This window comes from Bubalus kerabau, chromosome 3, assembly GCF_029407905.1.
Source record: "Bubalus kerabau isolate K-KA32 ecotype Philippines breed swamp buffalo chromosome 3, PCC_UOA_SB_1v2, whole genome shotgun sequence".
Taxonomy (NCBI): domain Eukaryota; kingdom Metazoa; phylum Chordata; class Mammalia; order Artiodactyla; family Bovidae; genus Bubalus; species Bubalus kerabau.
In genome coordinates, this window is record NC_073626.1 from 44,152,758 (window position 1) to 44,174,033 (window position 21,276).

The window sequence follows — 21,276 nt, forward strand, 5'->3', positions numbered from 1 at the left end:
GAGCGCCTTTTGAGCTAACATCTGGCCGAGAGCAGGGCCTGCACCCGCTTGGGGCTCTATGTCAGTGAGTGAAAAGTCAGGAAAACACAGAGGCCAGCCAACCGTGACCTTAGGTTGTACTGGGTCCCAGAACATGCCTGGGATCTACTCCACGACCCAAACAAAGCCCTCCCCAAGCACAGAGAAAGGCAGAGGATTCTGTCTACCCACTCTTGGCAGGGCTTCTCTTTCACCATTGTTGACTTAAAAAAAATGTATAACCTAAAAGTTGAAAATTATATTTTATTTCGTGGACGTTCTTAGGACTGTAAACCCAGGAGACAGCCTCTCAGATAAGCCTGAGAAAACTGTTCAGAAGAGGAAGAGGGGAAGCCATGAGATGAGTTTTTGCAACAATACCAGGTAGTCGTGACAAAAGATTACTGTCAATAAAGGAAAACCAGATATCTCAAATTAAGAGATTTAGCACTTTTTTATGTTTGGGAAGATACAAGAAACTGAGCTCACTGAAATTATTCCTTTGATATGCGCCTCAGTTATCTGGAGCTAGTATCCTGTGTTTTCTCATCCAACGTTTCCTCAAGCTGAACCTTGAGGGTGGCTGCAGCTTGATGACTGCTAGATGGTGGGCATTCCTTGTTTCCAACCTTTGTTGCCTCAGGGCTCACCAACAGGGGTGGCTGTAAGGTGGTGGCTAGATCCTTCGTTTACTGATTGCACCATTGAGCAATTCAGTATGACTTTACTGAGTGCCTACCATGCCTCCCTCCTAAGGCTTCCCTCTTAGTTCAGTCGGTAAAGAATCTGCCTGCAATGCAGGAGACCTGGGTTCGATCCCTGGGTCAGGAAGATCCCCTGGAGAAGCAAATGGCAATCCACTTCAGTATTTTTGCCTGGAGAATCCCATGGACAGAGGAGTCTGGGAAGCTACAGTCCATGGGCTTGCAAGAGTTGGACACGACTTAGCTACTAAACTACCACCACCATACCTCCACCCAACGAAAGGGTGGAGGATTCAGAGAGAAAGAACACTTGGTCTTACAGGGAGAAGGAGTGAGCAAGATGGGAAAGAGAAAAGGAAACCAAAAACAAACCCCCCCCCCAAAACGCCCTCAGACCTCACCAACATGGTGGCCCTGGGAGGCCGAGTCTGACCTCACCATCATGGCCACACGTCGAACGTCACAGACCTCCTAATATGGCGGCCACCACTGACCTTCCCGTCATGGCGCGGAGCCCCGCCCGCTCCGCCGCGGCCGCGGGCGGGAGCAGTTCCGGGTGTGGCGCGCGCCGGGGGCGGTGTCCTGGCCATGGCCGGCCTGTCGGACCTGGAGCTGCGGCGGGAGCTGCAGGCCCTGGGCTTCCAGCCGGGCCCCATCACCGACACCACCCGGGACGTCTACCGCAACAAGCTGCGCCGCCTGCGCGGCGAGGCCCGGCTGCGCGGCGAGGAGCGGCCGCGGGAGGCGGCCCGGCTGCGCGAGGAGGCGCCGCTGCGCGCCCGGCCCGCCGCGGCCTCCCCGCGGGCGGAGCCCTGGCTCTCCCCGGAGGCTTCGGGCCCGGCCTATGCGACGCCCGGGGCCTACGGTGACTTCGGAGCCCCCGCGGCCTCCTGGTCCGGGAGCCGCGGCCTCGCCCGCCCCGCGCCGCTCAGACGCCGCGCCTCCGCCCGGGGCAGCTCCGAGGAGGACGAGGACGGCCGGCCGTTCGGCAGGACCGCGCCGGGCGCCAGCCCCGGGCTCCGGCGCTGGTGGGCCGCGTCTCCGGCCTCGGCGCGGCCGCCCTCCGCCCTCCTCGGCCCCGACCCGCGCCCGGGCCTGCGGGCGACGAGAGCCGGCCCGGCGGCCTCGGCGCGCGCCCGGCCCGAGGCGGGGCGGCGGCTGGAAAGCTGCCTGTCCCGGCTCCTGCTCTGGGCCAGCCTGGGGCTGCTGCTCGTCTTCCTGGGCATCCTCTGGGTGAAGATGGGCAAGCCCTCGGCGCCGCAGGAGGCGGAGGACAACAGTACGTCCCGGGCCGGCGCAGGGGAGGGCGCTGGGCGCGCGGGTGTCCCCGGAACGACCCCCGGGCCTCTCAGCGCCAGGCCGCACGTCCCGGGCCTGTTAGATACCTCAGGCCACCTTCTTCCCTCCAGACTTAAAGACTTTCCTTCCTCCAGCTGTGGGATTCCTGCATCTGCAATCATTTCTGTCTTCACTTCCTCCTATTCTTATTTTCGGCCCTAGCCCTCCCTACTTAACTTCCCTTTCCAGCACGTGCTGGAAGCATTCTTTCCGTAGTCACTTTTACTTTTCACTCTCTAGAGAAAGCTCTCTAACACAACCCTCTGAAGGCCCACCCCCACTCCTTTTGAGTTCTGCCCTCCCTTTTGATTTCTTGCTAGTGCCCCAGGTCACCCGTGCAGAGATAGGTTCTGATTGGGGTCCCAGCTTTGCAGCACCTAAAAGGCCACATCCTCCTCTTCTTTGGCCCAGGGGACCCCCAGTATGTCAAGAGGAGATTATACTAGTCCTGCCTCAGACAGGCGTGCAAGAGCCTTTAAAGAGTTTAAACTGATGTAAATGGTGGCATTTATCACTGTTTGCAGCACCTTCATGGAATGTGTTAAGAGAGGGTCCTGTGACTCAAGGATATTCCCAGCCATGCCTCTGTCCACAGTTAGTTCTGTGATGAGACATGGCAGAATGAGATCTGCCAGATACAGTATGTTAACGAATAGTTAAGGATCTGTGTGTTTTCTAAAAGGGAAATTTGCTTCTTCCAGAATTCTCCAGGCTAATAGGAAACAGCAGAGTGACCATTTCTTTATAAATTTAAGTATAAAGTGACCCTTAAGTTTACCAGCTTTTAATATTCTTTACAAAAATGAATGTGATTAGTATTATTCCCAGCCACATTTTTCCATGCCTAGCACAAACAGCCAAAATGCAGGGAAAAGCTAAATTATGTCTTAGCTGTTGGAGCAGATGGATATTTGGGTGTATGAGGAAGTCTGTGGGCGCGGGGATCCCAGACTTATGCACACACTCAGATAATCTCTTGACTATGAGAGCAGGTTATCCACTTGCTAGAGAAATTAAATAGACCCAGGAGTGTCATGGAACTGTACTGGTTCTAACTGTAACTACATTGGTGATGTCAAAAAACAGTATACTGTCATACTCATTGCTGAGATGCTGTAAGACAAGAGCTCTTGGATAAATACTGGAAATTTACGTAGAATTCCCCTCCCACGATGGTATTAAACATGTTTAACATAACATTGTTTACAGTTTACAGAACCACCATATATCTTGTCTTTGACAATGAGTCTAAATTAGGCTAGGAAGGCTTTAGTGATCCCATGTTATGATGAAGAAACCAGAGGTTCAGAGTGGTTAAGTGAGTAGTTACCCAATATCCTGTGGCTAATCATTTTTCCCTGAGATTAGAAAACAGGTGTCCTAATTCTTAATCCAGAACTGAGAACCCCTTTACATTTTACTGCCTACATTTTTTAAATGCTTCATTTAGATGATATCTTTCTAATCCCCGCCTTTTTGTTGGTAATGTTTTACTTCCTCTGAATTTTGAGAATGATCCCTTTTTGTACCCTTTTCCAAAACCCACACTTTTAATTTCCTCTGTTTCTTTTCTTGGTCTCAGTGAAATTACTGCCAGTGGACTGTGAGACAAAAACAGATGAGGTGAGTTTGAGTTTTTCTAGCTTTCGCTATTCCTCTCAAGGATGTTAGCCTCCATTGGGAGGTAAACTTGCCCAGAAAAAGATCATAAAAGGATCATTTTCAGGAGTGCTTCCTGTAACGTACCAGAATCGTATCGTGTTCTGTGATGTACGTGTCAGACTCAATTGTGGCCGTGAAGGAGTACTTGAAACAGAATTTGAGCTCCCAAGATCCAACCCCTGACTTGTTATAGGAGCTCTCCCATCAACCGCAGCATCGAGGGCTTTGATCTTCTGCCTGAGTCTATCTGGGGGGTGCAGTGGGTGGTGGCCTCTCGAGCTCCCTGGCTTCAGGAGGAAGGGCGGGCTGCGTTTTAAGTGCCAGGAGGCCAGGTTCTCAATTCCACATGCTCAGGTCGTTCCTCTCTGGCTCTGAAAATGCTGTTCTGATTTGAAATGTCATCAAGGGGTTGTTTTAAACACATCTGAAGTGGAGTTAGTTCTCTTAGTCTATAGATTGGTTTTGTGACACTTTAATGTTCCCTATAAATAATACTTGGGGAAGGTGAGCCGCCCCGTCCATTTACGAGTCATGAAAACGGCATTAGCAAGGAGCTGGGACACCACCGGTAAGGTAGTAGTCTAGGGAAGATAGAGGCTGTAAATTTTCAGGGCATAAATCCTGCCAGGCAGAGCCTTGTGCTGCCAGAGGGCATGACTTAGTAGTCTAATTATTAAGTGTGCAACCCCAGGCCTCCCCCAGCCCTCAGGGCACATCTCTGGCAGTTGGGGGCAGGGGGAGGCGGCCGGGAGAGGAACCGCACACACTCATCCGTAGGCCCACGTTGCCCACGTTAATGAAGTGGCATCCTGATGCAGACAAGTGGTTTTATTTCTCTTCGGCTTCTGCTGTGTCATATTTGGGGGTGTTTTTATTACACGTATTTATTGCTTTCATCCACCAGATATCTTTGCTTCCCTACTGTTTTATAAAAACAGACTCATAATAAGTATAATCTGCCTTCTATCGTAAAAACTGCAGTTGATGATTAAAGGAAGTGGCCCAGAAACATGGCCAGAAGGGGAAACTAGAGTTTTGAAGACAGAAAACAAAAATGGGAACAAAATTTTCGTTTCTGTGAGACTTCTCTGGCGATACTAGTCGTTTGTCTTCTGTTTAGAAACGGGCTCTCTGGTTTCTGTTTCTTGGTCCTGCACACCTGTGAGTATGTCAGACCCACGATGGAGGGCAGATTCCCTCTGGGGTTGTCCTCAGTGGGGGATGTGCTCATCCCCACTGTGTGAGCCGTCAGGCACCATCCAACTCCTCGCTAAAGACGTGCCCAGCCTGGCCAGGCGGGTCCCAGACCAGACATCACAGGCTCCTTGCAGGCTCGGTGCTGGGTTCTGCTGCACTGAGCTTCCGTGGGGCACGCTCGGCCTTTGGGGAGGATGCACATGGGAGCAGGCAGCTCGGGGGGTACTTCTCAGCTTGAGTGAGTTTCTTGTTGAAAGCCTCACACTTTCTGTGGCTCAAGCTCACCCAAAACCCAGAGGGGCATTTGGGTTTGAGAGACAGATGTTTTTTCCCCCATCTCAGCTCTCTACCAGTCTCGTCATTCTTCCTGCTTTTGTCCTGCGGAAACCCTGGGGAGGGGCTGGCAGTGGGTGTGTTATCTTAATCAGGCTGTCGCATTGTCTGGTACCTTCTGTCCTTTCAGCCTTTCAGCCTTGCTTTGCCTAAATGTCTGTGAGTTCGGAACAGTATTAATTGCTCCTGCTTTTCTTTCCTGATTGTGACAATGATAGATGTTTAGCAAGTTCGAAAAATGGGAGAAGAACCACCCTTGGTTCTGCCACCTAGAGATAATCACCGTTAATGTTTGGGGAGCTTCTCTTCCTCCCTTCACTCTCTGTGTATGTATGTGTTTATAGAATTGGGATCTCTGTATATTTAGTTATATTTGACAATTACCAGCTTTGCCGATATCGTTAAATAGTCTTTAAAAAGTAGTTGGGGTTTCTGACTCTGCTAGTAGGCATGTGAGTTGTTTTGGACATTTATAGTCTTGTGCATAAGTCTTGGTTACATCATTTGGTACCTTGTTAAGGCATCAAGGCCTTTAGGCCACATGAGGGGACAAAGCTCGGCCGCTGAGAGTATTCAGAACCAAGTTAGATCGGGGCAGCACGTGAGGCCCGAGAAGGAAAGCGATCTTGGTTTCTTCTCTAGCTGCAGAGCCAGATCTAGAACCCAAACCTCCGACTTCCGGTCCAGGGCTGTGCCTGGTGACAACCTGGAAGCGGACTGGAGCAGGGGAGTGTGCTTGGAGTCCACTGGCCACACTCCATGCGGCTCCACCACCTACAAGCTGTGGGATCTTAGTGGCCACCTCTGGTCTCTAAACCTTGGGCCACTCACCTGAGAAATTGGGGTACAGTGAGGGATGTGGTAAGGCTTCAGGGTTCACATACAGACCACTCAGCACAGCACCCAACCTCCCATTCACTCTCAAAGAAAAGCAGCCTGTTTGGAATGTTCCAAATGCAGCGAGTCCAGCTGAACGGTGCCCCTGCTGACACGGGCGCTGCAGGAGTGGGCATGCAGGCGTGCCTCTCCTCACACAGGTGACATGTTCCTCCTGACAGTTCAGATTCCTCTACATTTTCCATTTCTAGAAGAATCTAAGATTAAACGTTTGCAGATAATGCACGAAGTAGACAATCCACAGGCAGACTATAGGTACTTGCCTCTCCAAAAACTTGATGGGAATGGCCCAGGGGGAGAGCAGATGGCTCCCCCTGCGTCATGCGGCAGTGGCTTTGCCCTCTGAGGAGCCCGGGTGCCGCGTTGCCCACAGTTGCCGCCCGCAGTCCACGGCTGGTGGCCTTTATCCCGGCGGGAACCCGGGGGCCGGGGCCTGGGAGCCTCTGGAATGTCGGCCCTTGGTGGTTACCGCGTCTGTTGTCAGTCTGCCTCTGTTTTCTCGGTGTTCTTTTCAGTCAGTCGACCTGGTGTTTATCGACCCTACCCCTGGGCCCACCTCTTGGCAGAATTTGCTGCTGTCGTTGTTTTAAGGTGTGAGGCTGTCCTTGCGGCCTAGCTCTTGACAGGGTGGCTGAGGAGATGAAAGCAGGCAGCCAGGCCCCTCACCCATGCTGCCTTGCTGACCGCTTGTCCTGTGCCCTTCCAGTTCTGTCAGGCCAAGCAGAAGGCGGCCTTGCTGGAGCTGCTGCACGAGCTGTACAACTTCCTGGCCATCCAGGCGGGTGAGTAGGCTGCCCAAGGCCAGAGCCTCCTCAGCGGGCCGAGGCCGAGGTGCCGCGGTTGTCTCCCAGAAGCCACGCCTCACCTTCCCCACATCCCCCACAGGCACATCCCGTGTAAGCCTTGCATCTGGGCAGAACATAGATTCCCTTTCAGCAGGTGCACCCATTCTCTGGGGCGCCCTCCACCTAATGTTCTGGGGGTCCCTGTGGTGTTGGAAGGGACCAGGCCTCAGGCCGTCTCAGAGTCTAGGACTCCCAACCTGGAGGGCGTCCCTATACCATGTTGGCCCGGTCAGGTGCAGAGGCTTCTGCAGGCAGCAAGTGGTCTGGGTGGTGGGCCAAGCACCATCAGGCCCGTCCGGCCCTCAAGGGCCCTGGTGTCACGGACCCCAGTGATCCCCCTGTGGGATGCTGGACCAGTCCCTAACATCTCAGGGCCTCAGTCTCCCCATTTCTCCAAATGATCTTAGGTCTGTCTTTTCTTAACTAAATGAAAGCCAAGTGCCGTTCTCTAGAAGAGGGCCTTCTCAACCCCCTCCCAAGACGCCCCCTGGAAACGCCTCCATGCGGAATCTCCGCCGCTGTTTCCATTGGTAAACGTGTTCCTTGAGGCCCGAGGTGGCACCGTCATACTCTGTCCTCTCCTGGTATCCAGGAGGCTCTCAGAACCACTGATGACGTGGTGACCGCTCAGGGCGTGTGCCTGTGTTAAGGGTCTTCATCACAAAAACCAGACATCAGTCTGCAGGAGGTTCAAGGGGCGCCGCTCACCTACAGGGCCAGCCCTTGTCTAAGGCCGTCGCCGGGAGGTCAAGGTTGAGTGGACTTGGACTCGGCCCTCAGCCCTCGGGGCCAAGCCTGTGAGCCTCAGCTCTGCACCTCCTCCCTCCTGACTGCGAGGGGCCCAGGCTGGTCACGGGGGCCTCTGTGAGCCCCTGGAGGAGAGGCGGGGTCGGGGCTCACAGCATCACAGTCAGTCTTGGCCCAGGTGTTGGCATGTAAATTCTGGCCGGAGGGCGTATTTGGCACCTGGTGACTCGGTTGTGGTCTCAGCACAGCCGCGTCAGCGTCACCCAGGAGCTTACTGGAAATGCAGCATCTCGGGCTCATCTCAAATCCATCGCGTCAAAGTCTGGGCTTTACCGAGGCCCCCAGGAGGTGACGTTGAGGAGCTCCACTCTTAAACTATGGATCCCAGTAGGCAGTTCTCCCCCTCCCACCCTCCATACGCAGTCCTGGCTCTTGTCATCAGGGGGCCTGGTACCCGCTGTCTTCTGAGGGTTTGCCTCTCACTGAGACAGGCTGCAGAGGAGTGCAGGCTCTCTGGCCATACTCTGTCCCCTTCCTCCTGTTGGAGGTCAGCTATGGACGGGGCACTGAGCTGGCCTTTGCAGGATACAAGGTGACTCAAGGATCCTGTCCACAGACTGCCTGTGGTCCAGTAGAAGAGGCAGCCCATCCACCCCCCTGACCATGGGGTGACATAAAATGCTGATAGATGGGAACCAAGAGGCTAGAAGTTCTGGGAGGCACAGTGCCTTTTGGCTGGAGCCGCCAGGAAAGTGTCACAGGGGAAGGGGTCTCTGTGCCAGGCCTTCAAGCCCAGGTGGGATGAGATACGTATTTGTTGGGGAAATGCAGGGCCAAAGAGGCAGGAAATTACAGAGTCTGGGTTGGAAGCAGCTGCATGAGGAAGGAGAAACAGGGAGCGTGAGTGAGTCTCACCTGGTCAGCCATGGTTGCCAGGCCGTTGCAGCTCCATCCTGCAGGCAGGAAGGCTTGGAGCAGGGGAGTGACGGACAGAGAGCCAGGTGCAGGAAGGCAGCACTTTGAGTGGAAGAGTGTCGCCTAAGCAGGATCATTTTAAAGCTTTGTTGACCAAACATGGATACGAAAGGGGAGAGGAGGAAACCAAAAGACCTAGGCAGTGGTCCCAGCAGCCTGAGCAGGGCAGGGCAGGGCAGTCTGGGGTCGGGCAGGAGCATGGGAGAAGCCAGCTGAGTCTCAGGGGGCCCAGAAGGACAAGGCCAGCTTTGAAGTAGGAAGATCTGGTTGCTGGGGGGCGAGGAGCAGGCTTCAGTTCATTCTCAGGATTTTTGTGATATTATCTTCAGCCACTCTCTCCCCAGCACACAGACACATACAGACTGGCCATCCGGAGCCCAGGCTGTGCCAAGCTGAGGGCAGTCAGGCCGGTGAGGGGTTAAGGCCCAGCCTCACACAGGCCCTGCTCCCATGGGGTCTCGTAGTAAAGCAGCTGCTGGCTAGTGAGCCACAGCGGGTGATCGGGAGCTAAGGGCTGTGGCTGGGCCCCAAGGCCAGCTGATCTGGCTAAACGAGGCCCCCATGGCTGGGGCCTTTTCAGAGGGGCTGGTCTGTGGGCCGGGCCTGGAAGCCTGGGCCAGACGAAGGGCGAGGCTCCCAGCTACCCTAAGTGGGAGCCGGCTGTACAGGGTGCTCAGCAGAGGGCTTTGGAGCACCGTGCCAGGGTCCCAGCACACAGACACCCCTTCTCCTTGGCCATCACTCCCCAGGGCCCCTCAAAACCTGGCATTCTAGGTCACCAGCCTGTGACCAGTCAGAACCCCTGCAGTGCAGCGGCCTCCCTGCCTTTCTTTTCCCAGGCTGCGTTTATTTATAGTCCCATCCCAGTACCTTCCAGAGCTGTCTGTCTGATCCTTTTAGGGATCAGTTGCAAACAGACCTTGGTATTGGGCAGCTTTTTAGTCATTTAATGCAAATTGCTGCACTGCTTTGCAGGTCAGGTTTTAATGATCTGGCCTCGATCCAAGCTAAGTGGCTTTTGATCTTGCTGCACAGTGAAGATGCCCCACAGCTGTCAGGGCCGGCGGGCCACACGCTCCCCGTCAGAGCTGATGGCTTGATTCTTGCTGCCGTGTTCAGTCGGTTGCCAGGTAAATTTTTTTTACCTCTTCTTTGTGTTTGAATGTGTGTTTTTTCCCCTCCTAGGTAATTTTGAATGTGGAAATCCAGAGAAGCTAAAGAGCAAATGCATTCCTGTCATGGAAGCCCAGGAATATATAGCAGTAAGTAGGCTGCCGTGTGCGTGCATTCCCCGGAGGTCCTGGTGTTCTGTATTGATCTTTCAAGCCCTGTGTTTTGTTTTGGTTTTTTTCCTCGTTTTGTGTTTGCTTTTTGGCTTGTTTGCTTTCCCTTAAAAAAAAAAAAAAAAGATTTTTTTTTTTTTTTTTAACACAGTTGAGTGCTCAGCTCCCTGAAGTTAAGGCAGCAGAGGGGTGACTGGGCCCAGGGTGAGCTGAGAGCCGGGGCCCGTCCTGCAGGCAGCTCGCCCCTGACCCACTGCCCCCCAGCCAGCTGACCGGGCCGCTGCCCTGCCCTTCCTGGAGCAGTCCTGTGACTTGCTCCTCTTCTGGCTCATTTTCCCCTTCTCAGCAGCTTATTTAAGATATTTCACCTGCCATTTCACTTCCCCCTTAGGATTACCATCCGGGTTGCTCCGGGTCCTTTTGATTTTCGATGTGGCCTCAGGTGGACAGAATTACAGGTTTTAGAGCCGGCAGAGAGAGACCCAAGGGGTCACCTCATCCAGTTTTCGTTTCACCGATGAGGCACCTGGGGCCCGGAGAGGGGAGGGTCTTTGCGCAAGGCCACACGGCCGGCTCTGGCCGCAGGGAGGGCCCCTGCCCCCACGTCGTCTTCCACGTCCATCCAGATGAGCTGCCAGCTCTCTGGCCTGGCACTGCGGCCCTTGAGGAAACTGCATTCCTCCAGCTGCCGCAGACCTGCCCCGTTTTCCCACGCGTGCTTCCATATCACCTCCTCCAGTTACAGCCTCTTCTCCGGGATCATCTGCCCCAGATTGCCATCCCACCAGTTTGCTATGCGTTTAGTGGAGCGAGGCTTGGGGGCACGTGGAGAACAAAGGGGGCTTCCACGACCCAGCTGCTCTGCCCAGACGGAGTGCTAATCTCCCCCGCCCCCTCCCACAGAATGTGACCAGCAGCTCCTCCACCAAGTTTGAAGCCGCGCTGACTTGGATACTGAGCAGTAACAAGGACGTGGGCATTTGGTGAGTAAGGCCCTCTCCTCGCCCAGTAGCTCTGGCGTCTGGGGCCCGGAGGTGGAGGCCAGGTCTCCCAGCTGAGTCATCAAGGGCCAGGCCTGAAGCTGAGCAGTGGAGGGAGAAGGGTCAGTGATGCCACGGGAGGAGCAGTTTAGGATGAGTCGCAAAAATCCAAGCATCAGGGTGATTGCCTGGCAGTCCAGCTACACCTGTTTCAAGTAACTCAGGCTGTGCCCCTTCCCGTTGCTGGCCCCCACCATTTGCTGGTGAAGGCACTTTTCTGTGCTGCCTTTCCTTGGTGCTAATTTTCATTTGTAGATGAGGTGATTCTGTATGTTGGTTTCACTCAGTATGGAAACTGTAAATGGAGAGACCGGGTTTTATTCCAGCTGGGCGGTTTGGCCTGTTCCTGTCCCTGGTGAGCATGGTTTGCAGAAACAGCGCACTCACCCTCCTGAAAGGCCCCCGACTGGCTCCTCAACCCAGCGGTGGGGGCACCAGCCACTTGCAGATGCGGGAGTCCCCTGCTGGGGAGACCCTGCCTCATCACCCCCCACCCCTCAGGGTTTGTCAGGTCTCTGTTCAGGCTACAGCTGCTGATACTAAAGCACACTCTGGGGTTTTGTTCTCTTCCTCTCTAATCCACTCAAATTACTAATTCCATCAGCAGTGCAGCCAGCGGAAGCCCCTCGGGCAGCTGAGCCTGCAGCTTGATAACTGGATGCATGGCACGATTAGAATTCGTTGGCTTTAAAAAAAATCATAATAAACCTTCCCTGAGTGGCTGAGCGATTTTCCCAAGTGTTAGAAAAGGCAAAGAACACGGATTTTTATCCTTGGCAGCACACGCCGAAGCTGCCAACACAGGAATGATGACGCCGCCTTTTCCCGTTGGAGGGGGCAGCCTGGTTTGAGCCCAGCCCCCAGGACCAGCATTAGAAGTAGGTCGCGGGACTTTGCTGTACAGAGTAATTGACGCAACATTGTAAATCAACTACGCTTCCATGTGAAAAAAAATTTTTTAAGGAAGTCGGTCATGAGAAATCGCAACAGTTCAAGCACCAGCCATTCAGCGTGCAGTCCAGAGCAGGGACTTGTTGCCTCCTAGAAGGACGGTGGCGTCTCCCAGCGTCCCGATGCCCCCCTCGCTGAGGCTGGGGTCTGGCCTCTGGGAGCCGGGCCTGTTCGTGCTGCGGGGCCCTGTGGCACTCCGTGGCCTCTGCACTTAAACAGCCGACGTGCCTCCTTGTCGCCAAGGAGAAGCACCCCCTCCCGGACTGTTTCAGTCCCTCGCCATGCCTCGCAAAGCCAGCGATTCCGTAAACATCTCCATTTCTCTGTGCTGGGAGGTGGGAATGCAATTTACAGTTTAATCTTCCACACGCTGAGAGGGGTTGTCAACGACCCAACAGAGGGGGGCGTCACTTTAGCGGCAGGGGTTCAAGCCTGCTGCCGTCTTTAAAGCTTTATTCTTTCTAAGTAGCCAACGTGGGAAATTTCTGGGAAGAGTGCAGCCAGGGTACAAGTCTATTTTATCAGCAAGTGGAGGCTTCCCAGCCCCTCCTTCCTCCTCTTTCTGCTGAAAGTGAGGCTTCTACAGCGGCTCCTCAGGGCTTTTGGGCCTGTTTACAGCCCTGTGTCCTGTCTCAGGTTGAAAGGGGAGGACCCGTCCGAGCTGGTGACCACGGTGGACAAGGTGGCCTGCCTGGAGTCCTCGCGGCCCCGCATGGGTGTTGGCTGCCGCCTGAGCCGCGCCCTGCTCACAGCTGTTACCAGGCTGCTCCTCTGCTTCTGGTGTAAGTCCCGCCCCCCGCCCCCCGCCCCGCCTGCAGCACCTCCGCAGCCCAGCTCAGCAACACTTGGAGCACAGGAGCCAAGGTCTAGAAACCCAGGCCCACGGAGTTCATTTCTGCCCAGTGAACCTGAGGTCTGTCTAGTGAAACGGGGATGACGTGGTCCACCACTGCCCTGGTCAGCTTTCCTCTGGAGGCCCGGCAGCTGGCGCACAGAGATTAACTGGAAAATCTTGGTTTAGGGTGGGGGCCATCAGCATCCCGAAGGGGCACCCGGCCTGGGCTACAGTCGGGCACCGTCCTTCCCCGGGCTCCAGAGTACAGGCCGCACAGCAGGGAAGACGCAGCCGGAGCTTGGCCTGATTTTACTCCCTGAACAATGTGAGCACCTGCTGAGGAGCTGCAGATGCCTGACGAAAGCAAGCCAGGCCCGGGGCACTGAGCAGCAAAGGGGAGTCTCCCGACATCAGGGGCTGCCTTTGAGCGGAGACCTTGGGGCGTCTGTGAAGGCGAAAGGCCGTGTCACAGAAGCTGCCTGACTCTGCAGAGAGAGCCGGCTTACAAATCACAGGCCGTCTGGGCGTGCGCACGGCTCCCTTCCCAACGCGGGCAGGCACAGACATCATTATCGGCAGCAGCATCTCGAATACAAAGGGCCTGGCATGTATATATGTATGAATCGCGAGTTCTGGTTCACAAGGGAGAAGATGAAAGCCCGGGAATGAGGCTGGGAGGAGGACTAGGGACTCCGCTCTGGTGACAGCCGGCGGGAGGAAGATGACCACTGAACAGCTTGTCTCCCCCAACCCCGCATGTCCCATCCTCCGCCTCCTGCTTGCTAGCCCGGGTCTCACACAGTTGGGACGCCACCCCCTCAGCCTCCAGCACAGCCACCTGCCCCGTGAGAGCCAGTGGGCTCCTGGCCAGGGAAAGTGGCGGGCGGGATTAACCGCGCTTTGTCCCCTCCCAGGCTTGGCCTTCCTGTGGGGGCTCCTGATCCTCCTGAAGTACCGGTGGCGGAAGTTGGAAGAGGAGGAGCAGGCCATGTATGAAATGGTGAAGAAGATCATAGGTGCGTGGCCCCCGGGGGAGGGCTGCTGGCCCCCCACCGCGGGGCCTCACCCTGAACAGCGCCCTCTGTCCCGCAGACGTGGTCCAGGACCACTACGTAGACTGGGAGCAGGACATGGAGCGCTACCCATACGTGGGCATTCTGCACGTGCGCGACACCCTGATCCCGCCGCAGAGCCGGTGAGTCCCCGCTTGGACCTCGCTGAGGGCCCCGGGCCAGTCGTGCAGGGCGGGGGCGGTTCAGCCCCGGGTCCCAGCCTGAGGCTCCATCCCCCGCCTCTGCCCCCCTGCTGCCACTGCTCTGGAGACGCCACACTGTTGGTGCTGATACTGATGGGTGCTCTGGACAGTGAGTCCTCGGTCTCCTTTCCTCCTGAGTGGCTCTGCAGGGAAGGACCTGACGGGCTCCACAAATGGAGGTCAGGGACAGCACGGTCAGGTCTTTGGTCGCACCGCTCTGGGGCTCTCCTGTTCCTGCCCTCTGCGGATGCTGTCAGCTGGCGGGCGGTCTCTGTGGGCACAGAGTGGCGGCCAACAGGCAGACCAGCGCCGGCCCTGTAGCCGGTGGAGGGGAGGTGGGCCCCCTGCCGCTCTCCTGAGCGGGAAAAGCATCTCCAGGAGCCTCTGGGGACACACCTCTGAGGTTCCACTGGCCAGTGACTCATCTCTCCTTGAATCAGTCACTGGCGAGGAAGAGGGGGTTGTTTTTCACACGTCATTAGCCATGATGCACAGTCAGAAACGTGTCTTACCTAAGATAACACAGTCCAGTTCCCATACACGAATGCACACACCTGTTCTTGGAAATAGCGTTTCACAGCAGTGAATGGGCTCACGACTCATGGGAGGAGTTGGCCGGCCACTGTCATGCACGACTCCGGGACCTCTGTCCCTGTGGGCTGCAGATGCTGGATGGATCCCTGACAAACCCAGGGGTGGGGTAGAATCTGGGGCCAGAGTCCCAGGAGGTGGCCAGCAGGGAGGGCCCACTTCAGTGTGGGCTCACACTCTACTGAGTTCTCCGGCCAGGTGCCGTGCTCTCTCGCTCCACCTTCAGCATGGTCCTGGGGGGTGGGGGGAACAGCGAGGACCCCACTTTACAGATGAGGACACTGAGGCACAAGGACGGTAAGGAACCTGCTCGGAGACCGTGGGCTGGCACCTTTTCTATGTTCCCAGTGCCGGGCTCTGTGGTTGTCAGTCCAGGAGGAGCTGGAAGATGTGAAGATGCTGAGGCGCACTCACGTCCACCCCAGCCCCAGGATGGCGACAGGCAGGGAACTTCAAGCAGACTGACAGGGTGTAGGATGACCAGTGGGCCCCCGCACGAGGCCACCGCAGCCCTCCAGCTCTCGGGGAGGCCGCTGGTGGGTGCTCGGTCAGGGCAGCCGAGCCCTTGGCTCATGGGGACACAGGCGATCAGTCAGCCCTGCGTGCGCACGCTGCCCTGCGGGGAGGGCCTGCTTGTGGGCGGTGAGGGAGCTCTGAAGAGCTGGTTTGGGGAGGCACGCGGGCCAGCTTGCTCATCACCTGGTAATGGGCGGCCCGGGAAGGGACCGAGTGAGGCCCTCCCCGCTCAGGAGCCTCTGTGAAGGTCTCGGTCTCCGGGGCCACGGCCAGACCAGCCAAGTGAGGACTGCTGAACAGCCCTGGGGTTTGGACCTGACCTCCCCGGGAACAAAGCCCTGAGACCCCGCTCTGCCTCCTGAATCAGGAGCCACCTCCGGAGCTTCCCTCCATCCGCGCTCCCCGCTGAACGCCCTGCTCCACACACCCCCCCAACATTGACTGCATGCTTGGAGTGCTGGGGAGTGGTCTGCAGTCAGACATGAGGCTGGGTCTCACCAAAGGGTAGACATCAGAGCAGCCCTCCCCCACCGCCCTGGGATCTTCCTGTCTGGTCTAGAGGAGCAAAGAGAAACTAGGAGGCTGTCTGAGGGGGTGCAGGGCCCCGGGGACCCCAAAGAGCAGGGACTCTGATCACTGCAAAGATGGCCCGACCTGGTGGCTCTGTTTCCACAGGCAGCTCCAGCGTCCAGGCCTCCCCCGCTGGAGGCTTAGTTCAGCCCCATCCCCTGAAGTGCTGTGGAGTCTGGACTCAACAGCCCAGTGGTCACTGTCTAATTGGCCCACACAAGACATTAAAATGCAGCCCTCACTGGAGGGGGTGGTGGGCCTGCTGCAGTATCAAGTCCTAGCAAGTCTTCCTGCTTGGACCCCTGGGGTGGGCGCGGGGAGCTGCAGCCCCTTTCAGCTCCCTTTAACTGAAAGCTTTTGGAGCAGAGAAGGTTGAGGAAGCCTTTCTGTGGGCTCACGAAATTTCTCTCCTCTGCAAGAGTCCTGTTAGCACCTGACCACTCTTCCCGCAGATAGATAAATTCTAGGTGAGCTCCCTGCTTTGGTACAGAGGGCATCCACAGCCCACCTCCCTTGGCAGCCCTGGGCCGGCTGGCCTCCTGAGCTTCCCCTCCCCCTCTCTGCAGGAGGCGCATGAAGCGGGTGTGGGACCGGGCGGTGGAGTTCCTGGCCTCCAACGAATCACGGATCCAGACGGAGTCCCACCGCGTGGCCGGGGAAGATATGCTGGTGTGGAGATGGACTAAGCCCTCTTCCTTCTCTGACTCAGAGCGATAAACCCTGGGCGGGGGCGGTATCGAATAAGCCTTTCCCAGGCCAGTCCCCTCCGGGACGGACGCGAGAGGGCCACGCCCTGCCGGTGCTGAATTCACACTTGCCTTGACTCACCCGCCTCCTGACCTTGGTTCCAAAGGTGTGAGACTGGGCTCCATGGGAAAACGTGAGCGTCCTTAGAGGGCAAGGGGAGGAGCCAGGGGGCCGCTGCCTCTGCATCTGGCCATCCTCTCTACCCAGTGTTGCTGGCACAAAGAGGAGAGGGGTTGGTTTTTCACGAAAAAATAAAAGCGCAGGGGCCATGAGCCCTTGCAGAGCAAGTGTGCACCCGGTGAGCCCACCGCGCCCGCGGGAGGTGGTTTGGGGTGGCGGGCTGGGGCGGCAGGGCGTGGGGAGCAGCTTGCTCATGTGCCTTCGCGGGGTGTTCCTGGGGAGCCCAGGAGTGAGGGAGAAAGCCTCCTCGAGCTGGGTGGGGCCTGTGATCCCGAGGGGAAGGGGCTGGAAGTTAGAACTAAGTACCCTAGGAGAACTGTTTAGACACGGTCTGGGCGCGCGAGGGCTCTGGCTGGGGGGCCTGAGCAGCTGGGGTGATCTCCCGGAAGGAACCCCGCGGAGAGGCGAGTCGGGCTGCCGCCAGCTGGGCGGCCCCGCGGAGCCTGGAACTCCCGGTGGGTGAGGATCGCTGGGTTGACGGTGACCACCCCGCCTCCCCGCCCCGGGGCGATTTGCCGGAACCTCGGCTGCTGGGCTCCGGGCGGGAGTGAGGGCGCCCCCTGCCGCCCCGGGCTCTAGCCCTTCGCGCCCCGCCCTCCCCGCCGGCGGAGCGCCCCCAAACCCTCGCGGGGGCCTGATGAGCTCAGGGCTGGGGCCCCTCCGGGTGAGCCACATCCCCGCGGGCTCTGGTCCGCGGCGGGCGGGGGAGGGGACGAGCCGAGGAGACGGAACAGCTGCCTCCAAAAGGCATTAAGCACCTCTCTGGTCTTACTGGTATTTTTTGTTTCCTTAATAAAGCGCCAGTCTCCCTCATTTGAGCAATACTCTCTCATTTCCTCTGATGTCTGGGGTGATGGGCGGGCCTGGAATCCCAGCGCCTGCCCCATGGCAAAGCAGGTCTCATAAGCAGGCTCCAGCCAGAAGAAACTGCAACAGGCTTCACTATCAGGGCTGAACTGTTGGATAAATAAATACTTATTAAAAATGGATGTGGTTCTCGTCCGTGGTTCTTTCCCTCTCCCCTCAAAGCAATGTGTAAGGAGAGGCAACGTGCAGAGTTATTAAGCGCTGGCCAGGGAGACTTACTCTGCGAGAGAAGGCGGGAGCGGCCTCAGGCAAACCACATACCTTGGACCCTCAGTTTCCACTTTATAACACGGTGTGATGATTCTGCCCTGCAGGTTGAACTCAAAAGATGTATGCCTGGGCTCCGGGTAGTAAGAAGCGGGGGCCACTTTCTCCTGCCCCATTTCTGCCTCCCTCAAGGCCACAGAGGCTCCCAGAGGTGCTGAGCACCTGCCGTAGGAAGGGGAGAAAGAGCCGGGTGAGGTTGGACGGGGTGTCTCGGCCACTGATGGTGACTCCCAGGGAAGCAGGAAGTGGACGTTGATGGCAATCTTGTCTCTTCGGGGCTGGCCACTGGGGAGAACACAGCTCGGGATGTGTGGGAGTCCCTCCAGTGGAGTCAGAAGGTTGCAGGGAGGGCTTTGGGGGTCCTACCGCTCTCTACCAGCATTGCCTGTACCCTGGGGGCACAGCGGGTGAGCTGCTAGCAGTGGGGGTTAGCGCCACGTGCGGTGGGCCTTCCTGAGTCAGCCTGGGATGAAGGCCGCTCCACTGCCCGGCCCCATGGGTGCGTTTGGCAGGTTAGCGCCATCCTGCCATCCTCCCATCAGCTGGAAACGTGGTGGGTAAGTTGATATCAAGGACCCAGAAACACAACCCTGGAAAAAAAAAACCCATCTTCCCATTTCTGATTTTCAGTGCAAGATTTTCCTTGCTGCCGTGTTTTGTCTTAAGTTGAGAAGGGAGCTAACGCCAGGTTCTATTTCTGTGAAGCTGTTTGGAGAGCAGGAGCAAGATCAAAATAAAGGAAATAACAAAAGGCCCCCGCCACCCAGCCCCTTCCTTTATGGTGGAGAGCGCCTGGCACAAAGGCCCCAGGCGGGCGAGCAACATCCTCAGTCCTGCAGGCAGCTCCACTCAGCTCTGCAGCCTTTCTCAGCTTTGAAGGGCCAAGCCCCCGCTTTCAGCATCTCTCATTTCCCTAGGAACAGCACGAGGCGGTGGGATTTGCCTGAGGAAGGGGTCCGAGGGCATCTTTGGGGGGGGCCCACTGTTGAGAAGTTTCCGCTGGTCCCTTCCCTGGCTCCCCAGGCCACAGCCCTGTCCTCGGGGACGAACGGCCCTCTCGGGCTTGGGGGGCACCAGTAAAGAAGCTTGATGGCTGAGGGAGCGAGAGGTGCACCCCACAAATCTCGCCTGTGGACATCCACCCAGGACCTCCAGGCCACCTTCGGAGTCTCTGCTTGGGAAAAAGGTAAACACAGCCATTTGTCACTGACTTATCATAAGAACTGAGGTAGTTAGCAGCTGTTCCCCCTTAATTAATACACCATTGACTTTGAACCTCAAAAAAAAAAAACCCTTTTGTTGAGACAGGTGTGTGGACTCAAATCCATTATCCTGTCAGCCTTCCCCAAAGGCGGGGATCAGGGGAGCAGTTACTCAGGGAGCAGCATCTCTTGGGCAGCCGGGTCAGCTCTGCATGCCCATCCCTGCGCAAGCTTGAGAGAAAAGGATCTGGACAGAAGGTCCTCTGAAAAGGAGGGGGTGGTGAGTGAGGGGCAGCATTCCACCGGGTGCTGTGTTTCCAGGGGGTGGAGGTGGGGACCCAGCCTTCTCAGGACCAACTGGGGCTAATCAGCGTATCCCTGTAGCAGAGGAAGTTCTTTTAAAAGACATGATAAAATTAGTCAACATAGCTTCGCGATGTGCTCATGACGCCCCCAGGCGGCGGGTGCTGTTGTTACCCGCTCCTGGGGGGGACAGGCTCGGAGAGATCAGGAAGGTAATGGAGCCAGGGTGTGACCCTAGATGGCCTGCCTCCCTTTTCTTCTCCAAAGAAGGGAAATCTGTTGAGTTGCTGAGGGTTTGCCGGAACAGAATGGAACCACCTTGTTCCAGGCAAACAACCAGGACCTCACAGAGACCCTGGAGGCTCCCCTGCCCCCCTGCTCCTCCCTCCACTCAGGCCAGACACTTTGCGGCCCTCCCCAGGCCCACTGCTGCCTCTGAGGCTCTGTGCTTGCCTCTCCCAACCCTGATCTCCTCCTGACCGCCATCCCCATGGGGAACTGGCTGCACCCCACCCTGCACACTCTCTAGGCCCAGCTCTCCTTCATTTCTCTCTCAACACCGGAAGTGCTACAAATTTCGCTTCCTCATGCACCTCCTATGGGACCGAGCCCCAAGGACTTGCCAGCCCACAGCATCAAAGGACAGAAGGTGCAGACGGCCCAGGCTCCCTACCTTCTGCCAGGCACTAAAGCACACCAGCCCTCGGTTCAGTTCAGTTGCTCAATTGTGTCCGACTCTTTGTGACCCCATGGACTGCAGCACGTCAGGCCTCCCTGTCCATCACCAACTCCCCAAGTTTACTCAAACTCATGTCCGTTGAGTTGGTGATGCCATGCAATCATCTCATCCTCTGTCGTCCCCTTGTCCTCCTGCCTTCAGTCTTTTCCCAGCATCAGGGTCTTTTCAAATGAGTCAGTTCTTCGCATCAGGTGGCCAAAGTATTGGAGTTTCAGCTTCAGCATCAGTCCTTCTGATGAATATTCAGGACTGATTTTCTTTAGGATGGACTAGTTGGATCTCCTTGCAGTCCAGCGGACTCTCAAGAGTCTTCTCCAACACCACAATTCAAAAGCATCCATTCTTTGGCGCTCAGCTTTCTTTACAGTCCAACTCTCACATCCATACATGACCAGCCCTAGGATTTGCATAAGATGCTAATGGGGATGCTCTTCGTTCAAAATGGAACTTCTCTGCAGCCCTGGTGAGTAGGGGCTTGGAGCAGATTTCATGTGTTTTCTTTTTTTTCTTTTTCCCCCACTCTGTGGCATATGGGATCTTAATTCCCAGATCAGGGATCGAACTCACATCTCCTGCATTGGAAACATGGAATCTTAACCACTGGACCACCAGAGAAGTCCACTTCATGTGTTTTCTGAAGAAAGGGATGAGGTGTTTCTTCCTGCCAAGAGCGTGGGCCGAGGCCTCAGTAACATCTCAGGCAATCCTCTCAACATCGCAGGGGCGAGGTGAGACTCCAGCCAAACCGGGGAGATGCTGCCCAGCGCCAGGACTTGGGATCAGGCTGCCCTGCCAGGTGGGTGGGCAAGAACGTCCCAGAGCAAGGTCTCGGGAGCCGGGAATTGCTGAGCAGGCTCTGAGAAGAAAGGGTAGGAGAGGTATCACTGGTGATTACAGCCCAATTTCTAAGCTGCTTCTGTTTAGTAAAGGAGACAGGGGAAAGTACAGTAATTTTCTTCAATGAAAACAGGCAACAGAATTCCCTTTGCCTCGTTCCCCTTGCAATTAAGCCCTTCTCTGCAAATGAAATGATTTGGTTTTCGTGGGGACTAATTTAAGCACACTGGAAGGGCCGCTGAACTTTTTGATTGCAAACACCAGCACGTGCAAAACAGAATCCCAAGCGGTGATGCCAGGCTGGCGAAGCTGTCCTGTGTGGGACTGGGGCATCCTTGGGGTGATGTAGGGTGAGCCCTGGGTCAGCCGTCCAGCTC

The 21,276-nt window shown here is 56.4% G+C and overlaps 1 protein-coding gene across 2 annotated transcripts; it reads left to right on the forward strand.

Moving 5' to 3' along the window:
• The first annotated feature begins 1,267 nt into the window (after positions 1-1,267).
• On the forward strand, positions 1,268-17,712 carry LEMD2 (LEM domain nuclear envelope protein 2). 2 transcript variants are annotated; one of them, XR_008711660.1, is made up of 10 exons: positions 1,268-2,001; positions 3,643-3,683; positions 6,856-6,931; positions 9,902-9,978; positions 10,903-10,982; positions 12,627-12,772; positions 13,740-13,841; positions 13,918-14,020; positions 15,020-15,207; positions 16,324-16,458. XR_008711660.1 is itself a non-coding variant. In XM_055571684.1 (9 exons), the coding sequence occupies exons 1-9, from the start codon at positions 1,311-1,313 to the stop codon at positions 16,472-16,474; spliced, it is 1,467 nt and encodes a 488-aa protein (XP_055427659.1). In that variant the 5' UTR covers positions 1,273-1,310; the 3' UTR covers positions 16,475-17,712. The 2 variants fall into 2 exon arrangements, 1 of the variants encoding a protein (XP_055427659.1); XM_055571684.1 differs by lacking the exon at positions 15,020-15,207 and having other exon boundaries at positions 1,273-2,001; positions 16,324-17,712.
• Positions 17,713-21,276: the final 3,564 nt, after the last annotated feature.

Coding starts and splice junctions, on each gene's coding strand:
- LEMD2 (XM_055571684.1), top strand. CDS start 1,311: ATGGCCGGCCTGTCGGACCTGGAGCTGCGGCGGGAGCTGCAGGCCCTG. Junction 6,932..9,901: donor CTTCCTGGCCATCCAGGCGG/GTGAGTAGGCTG, acceptor TTCCCCTCCTAG/GTAATTTTGAATGTGGAAAT. Junction 12,773..13,739: donor GCTGCTCCTCTGCTTCTGGT/GTAAGTCCCGCC, acceptor GTCCCCTCCCAG/GCTTGGCCTTCCTGTGGGGG.